This window comes from Camelina sativa, chromosome 8 (assembly GCF_030686135.1).
Source record: "Camelina sativa cultivar CO46 ecotype springtype chromosome 8, ASM3068613v1".
Classification (NCBI taxonomy): Eukaryota; Viridiplantae; Streptophyta; class Magnoliopsida; order Brassicales; family Brassicaceae; genus Camelina; species Camelina sativa.
In genome coordinates this window covers 20973542-20979270 of record NC_141887.1, presented here as the reverse complement: position 1 = coordinate 20979270, position 5729 = coordinate 20973542, and the positions used below count along the sequence as shown (strand labels likewise).

Genomic DNA, 5729 nt, shown 5'->3' with positions numbered 1-5729 from the left:
TTTTTCGGCAAGACGGAAAACATTCATCAGTGGACTCAAAGAAATGTCCATAAATATTATATAAACTCCAAACATTGACCCCAATACAAATGCAAGATATATAACAAAACCAAACCAAACCAGTCGACTACATTATTTTTTCCATCAAAGTCGAATAAAGTTGTTGGCTCACTCGATCCGATCCCTTGCATAACATACACTTAGTTTATATTATCAAGCGATGGAGCTTTTTTCGGTAGATAAGGAGCTCTTGAGAGGGTATGAAGCGCGCATCGCAATGCCACATAAGCCTCTTGGATTGACAATGTTGCGAGCCATCTTCATGTAGCCAGCTTCCCCCCATTTGTTCCCCCTCGAGTTTTTCACGAGCCAGTAGTCACGACCGTTCTCAGTTCCATACCCGATCACAACAACACCATGGTTTAGATTTGTTCCGCATGTTCCGTCGAATACTCCCTTTAAAGATTAAAAAAAATATAATGAAAATGTGTTTTTCAACTAAAGAACAAAAATCTAAAGAAATTTTCTTTTTTTACCGATTCATAAAGCTGAAACTCTCGGCTGCTGGAATCGACAACGGCAGTCACAGGTTGGTGAGCAACCGCTTTCATGAGAGCAGATTCATCGTTTGCAGGCAAATTCTCATATCCATCAATCATAACATTATTGTTGTTTCCCTACACAAATATTTAAGTTCAAAACATTATTGTTTCTTTTTACTGTGTTGTTATAGACATTAGAAACTATATATATACTAACTATACACATACCTTGAGGCGGCCATCACATACTCCGTTAACAGCTTTGTAAGGATACTCGTTGTCGGTACCAAGACCGCCGTTGTTCATAATGAACTCATAGGCAGCCTCGACTTTGCCTCCTCCGCAACCATTGTTTTCTTTGTTACAATTGATCAAATCTTGCTCAGACAAAGTGACCAACTCGTCCGTCACAATCTTGTTTAAGCCTTCCACGGCTCCCACAGTGGAGAAAGCCCAACAACTCCCTTCACACCAGAACAAAACATGCATGAATTGTATATTATTTATCAATTCGTACAAAACGATATTGCTACTAACTTTAGTTAGTGCCCATTCTTGGTTTTAACGAACAATATACTAATACTTAAGTTGCATATTATGAAACATACATTTAAACTAACGTTTTTTTTTAATATAGAAAGGTTGTTTTAAGGTTTACATTAATTTAAACTGATTGCCAAAAGTACTCATATTATTTTACTCTATATAAAATATATAAAAATAGTTAGACCAGATGGACCGGAATTAAAATCATTAGACTTACTGCAATGGCCTTGATCTTTGACTTGAGTCACTGCACCTTCGTTTCTCCAGTCAACGGACTTAGGAAGCACATCACCAGCACTAGTCTTGTATCGGTTGCTGGTAGTCAAGAAGACATGGTTCCTAGTTGGTCTTGCATCAGCCCCGTGGCAAATCTGCCCGTACTCATGGAGAGATAAATCGGCAAACCGGTTCAAACCTAGCCGATAACTGAGATTCTCAGCGTTCCGGTTAGTGATAAAACGGAGGTTGTCCTCAAAAATTGTTAAACGCCGTTCCTTCTCTGCAACAGACTCGTACACTTTCCCATGTATGATCATCCATGACTCGAACATCAAGGTGGCCTCAGCGTCGAAGGCACCCTGGCGATGGCCTGGACCGGCTGTCACGTGGTGGTTATCGTCATAGGAAACGACGGACATGTCCATGTCCATGGACGTGGCACAAGAGGCGATAGCCGTTGCTAGTAGGAGGATCAGCATGGCTGCTTTAGCACAACCCATTTTTTTGTTGGGCTTAAGAAACTATTTAAACTTTTATTTGTGTTTCTAAAAGTTATTAAAGAAGAGAAGATTTGTGCTGTGTGTACCTTTGGCGAAGACATGACAATATTTATAGTACTCAGCGCTTAGATATATGACAATATTCTATTGGAAAACTATACGAAAAAAAAAAATTATGACAATATTCTATTGGAAAACTATATATTATAACGTGTCCATTGGACTGAACAAGTGGGCAAACCTACTGTTGCAATTTTGGGTGCAAGTGTGCTAATAATTTTTTTACCAAATATTATTAGATGAGAATCTTTTCAAAAATTTGTCGTATAACATTTACACCCAAAATGAAAAAAAAAGGTTGTATCTTAAAATTCTTCTTCTCTGGTCATTCCATAGAAATGTTAATTAGGGTTTCGAATGGTAATCTATTAGAACACGACGACGGCGGTTACAATAGTAACAAAACCGTTATTTATGCACATTAACCATTCGAAGCTTAGATATAGAAACATACCCAAGTTTGCTTGCCTACTACCTTGAATGCAAGTAAAAAGAAGACATGGAAAAATTCTTAGGTTTACCTCCATTTTATTAGCTAATCAAAATTTGCTAGATAATATTATATTTAAAGATAAATCAAAATTAAAATTAGAAAAATATAAGTAATTAAGGAAACAAAATATGTAGATTTTACCCAAATTTTCTAACCTATGAGAAGTAGTAGACAAATACTGAATGCAATTGATCGGCAGTAGGACCCAAATATTTTTTGGTTATCATATAAAGTAAAAAAAAAAAAAAGAAGAAGAACCCCACTATATATAACAGAACACAACATAAATTTAAAATATATCAAAAATTCATCTATATCTGTTCTATAAACTTGTTGAATGATTCTACAGACTACCGCAAAGTCTTTCTCAGTAATTTTTTTTGTACGCATAGTTCTGAAAATCACTTTCGAATCAATATTTTCATTGCAAATCAATATTTTATGTTCTTTGTTTCAGTCGCATGATATTAAAAATCATTTTTTGTAGTTCTTTCTTGAAATTGCAACAACTAAGCATGCTTAATTACGGCACAAAAATTCTAACTATATCTCTATAGACACTTGTCGAAAGATTATATAGATTATAGACAACCGTAGAATATTTTTTTTTTGTACTCTGTTTTGTACGATATCCTAAAGCATACTTTTATAATTGTTTTCCATGATAAGTTACAGTCTTACAGAAAATAAATCTACACAGTAATTTTAATTATATAAATAATTAATTCAACTATTTTAATTTTTAGATATGCTAATAAGCACCACTATCTTCAAAAATCTGTCTTACAAATACGCTTGATCACTGTCGTCTCTCTCATTCTCTAAACTAATTAGAATCGCTCAATATCTTGTCTCTGAGAAGTATTAATGTTTTTGGAATTTATCCCTAAACGAAAAGCATTCATCATTAGAACGAAAAATCCATAAATATTATACGAACTCCAGACATTGACCCCCATACAAGTCGAAAATATATTACAGAACCAAACCCATCGATTACATTATTTTTCATTCAAAATCGAATAGGTTGTACGCTCAGTAAATCCCTTGCATAATATTACATATAGTTCATTTTATTAGGCGATGGAGCTTTTATAGGCGGAAAACGAGTTCTTGAGAGGGTATGAAGCTCGCATAGCAATTCCACATAAACCTCTTGGATTGGCAATGTTGCGAGCCATCTTCATGTAGCCAGCTTCTCCCCATGTATTTCCCCTTGAATTTTTGACGAGCCAGTACTCACGACCGTTCTCGGTTCCGTACCCGACCACAACAACTCCATGGTTTAGGTTTGTTCCGCACGTGCCATCAAACACTCCCTATGTCATAAAAACAAAAATATTCATGAAATCTTTTTTTAATTAAAGAAGGTCTTATAAACGAAAATCTAAAAATGTCTTTTTCTCTTTTCTTCACCGATTCATAAAGCTGAAACTCTCGGCTGCTGGAATCGATAACGGCGGTCACAGGCTGGTGAGAAACCGCTTTCATTAGAGCAAATTCGTCGTTGGCAGGCAAATTCTCATACCCATCAATCATAACATTCTTGTTGTTTTCCTACACAAATATTTTTTAAAAATAAGTTCAAAATGGAATCTTTCATAGACATTATTTACATATAGATCCTAATTATACTGACCTTGAGCCGGCCATCGCAGACTCCGTTAACAGCTTTGTAAGGATAATCTTTGTCGGTACCAAGACCACCGTTGTTCATGATGAACTCATAGGCCGTCTCCACTTTGCCTCCTCCGCAACCATTATTTACTTTGTTACAATTGATCAAATCTTGCTCAGACAAAGTGACTAACTCTCCCGTCACAATTTTGTTTAAGCCTTCCACTGCTCCCACCGTCGAGAAAGCCCAACAACTCCCTTCACACACGAACAAAACATGCTTAAATTGTTTGTAGAGTTTTGTTTGGATAAAACTAGAATGATAGTGGTAACTAGTTAGTGTCATTTTTATTTTTATTTTTAATTTAAGAATTGACCCTTAAAACTTATAAGTGACCACTATCATTTTCTGATAATTTTGGTTTGAATTAATAAGTGATTTCTAATTAAAGCGAATTTAAATATAACTTTCTATTATTATTCCTCTACTATATAATTTGTTTTTCTTTTACTACGATTACTATTAGGTTTTATTTTACCCTAAATATATAAAAACCAGACGGATCGGATTTACAATCTTTACACTTACTGCAATGGCCTTGATTTTTCACTTCAGTAACTGCGCCTTCGCTTCTCCAGTCAACAGACTTAGGAAGCACATCACCAGCACTAGTCTTGTATCTATCGCTGCTAGTCATGAAGACGTGGTTCCTACGAGGTCTTGGATCAGCCCCGTGGCAAACTTCTTCATACTCATGAAGGGATAAATCCGCAAACCGGGTTAAACCTAGCCGGTAACTAAGATTCTCAGCGTTCCGGTTATTGATAAAGCGGAGGTTGTCCTCGAAAATGGTCCGACGCCGTTCCTTCTCAGCTACGGACTCGTACACTTTCCCATGTTTGACCATCCATGACTCAAATATTAACGATGCTTCAGTGTCAAAAACACGAACAGAACTGGCGGTCATGTGGTTGTTTTCATCGTAAGAAACGACGGACATGTCCATGGCCGTGGCACAAGATGTGATGACCATTGCTACTAATAGGGTCAGCATGGCTGTTTTAGCACTACCCCTTTTTTGGCGTAAAAGGAATTAAACTTTGATTTGTGTTTGTTTCTGATAGTTATAAAAGAAGAACAATGGATTGTGTGTTGTGTTATTCTGGCTAACATATGACAGCTTTTATAGTACTCAGAGCACAGAAAGGTAACACATGTCCATTGCAGTGATCAAGTGCATGCAGTGATGCAGATCTACTGTTGCAAGTGTTGATGCGATTGTCCTTGTCAATCTTTTACCAAAGATTTTCAAATTTTGTGGGTTCTATTTAAACTTTTTTTAGTCTTTTTAGATTTCACGATTTGGGGATTAGGTGTAGGAAAAAGTGACTATTTAAATGAGAAGATTTCTATATGGTGAAAAAATCTGAAATTATTGTAGTTTTTAATGTTAATGAAAGCATTTCCTATTAATTCAACGTACGAAAATAATATACAGTATCTTATGGGAAAAATGATCTAAAGGTTTTAGAAATTTGTAAATATCTCTGAGATGTTTTACATTAATTGAAGAACTTGTAAAAGTTTCTAAAAAAAATAGATCGACTCTCACAAGATTTGGTTATTAAAAATGTTTTCAGTAATTAGTAACATATATCACTGTGTCACTGTTGATATATATGTTCCTCAGCTGAATCGTAAAAAAAAGTTCGTATATAATCCGTAAATCGTGAAATGTTGATATATGTTCC

The 5729-nt window shown here is 35.5% G+C and overlaps 2 protein-coding genes across 2 annotated transcripts; both read right to left on the bottom strand.

Moving 5' to 3' along the window:
• On the bottom strand, positions 1-1980 carry LOC104707432 (putative cysteine protease RDL5). Its single transcript, XM_010423783.2, has 4 exons — positions 1306-1980; positions 771-1006; positions 537-677; positions 1-456 (listed from the first exon to the last, which is right to left on the bottom strand). The coding sequence occupies exons 1-4, from the start codon at positions 1805-1807 to the stop codon at positions 214-216; spliced, it is 1122 nt and encodes a 373-aa protein (XP_010422085.2). The 5' UTR covers positions 1808-1980; the 3' UTR covers positions 1-213.
• A 1287-nt stretch (positions 1981-3267) lies between these two features.
• LOC104707433 (putative cysteine protease RDL4) lies at positions 3268-5299 on the bottom strand. Its single transcript, XM_010423784.3, has 4 exons — positions 4567-5299; positions 4000-4235; positions 3777-3917; positions 3268-3679 (listed from the first exon to the last, which is right to left on the bottom strand). Exons 1-4 carry the CDS (start codon positions 5030-5032, stop codon positions 3437-3439), a joined length of 1086 nt encoding a protein of 361 aa, XP_010422086.1. The 5' UTR covers positions 5033-5299; the 3' UTR covers positions 3268-3436.
• Between the last annotated feature and the right edge of the window lie 430 nt (positions 5300-5729).

Coding starts and splice junctions, on each gene's coding strand:
- LOC104707432 (XM_010423783.2), bottom strand. CDS start 1,807: ATGGGTTGTGCTAAAGCAGCCATGCTGATCCTCCTACTAGCAACGGCT. Junction 678..770: donor TATGTGATGGCCGCCTCAAG/GTATGTGTATAG, acceptor ATATTTGTGTAG/GGAAACAACAATAATGTTAT. Junction 457..536: donor AGTTTCAGCTTTATGAATCG/GTAAAAAAAGAA, acceptor TAATCTTTAAAG/GGAGTATTCGACGGAACATG.
- LOC104707433 (XM_010423784.3), bottom strand. CDS start 5,032: ATGCTGACCCTATTAGTAGCAATGGTCATCACATCTTGTGCCACGGCC. Junction 3,918..3,999: donor TCTGCGATGGCCGGCTCAAG/GTCAGTATAATT, acceptor ATATTTGTGTAG/GAAAACAACAAGAATGTTAT. Junction 3,680..3,776: donor AGTTTCAGCTTTATGAATCG/GTGAAGAAAAGA, acceptor TTTATGACATAG/GGAGTGTTTGATGGCACGTG.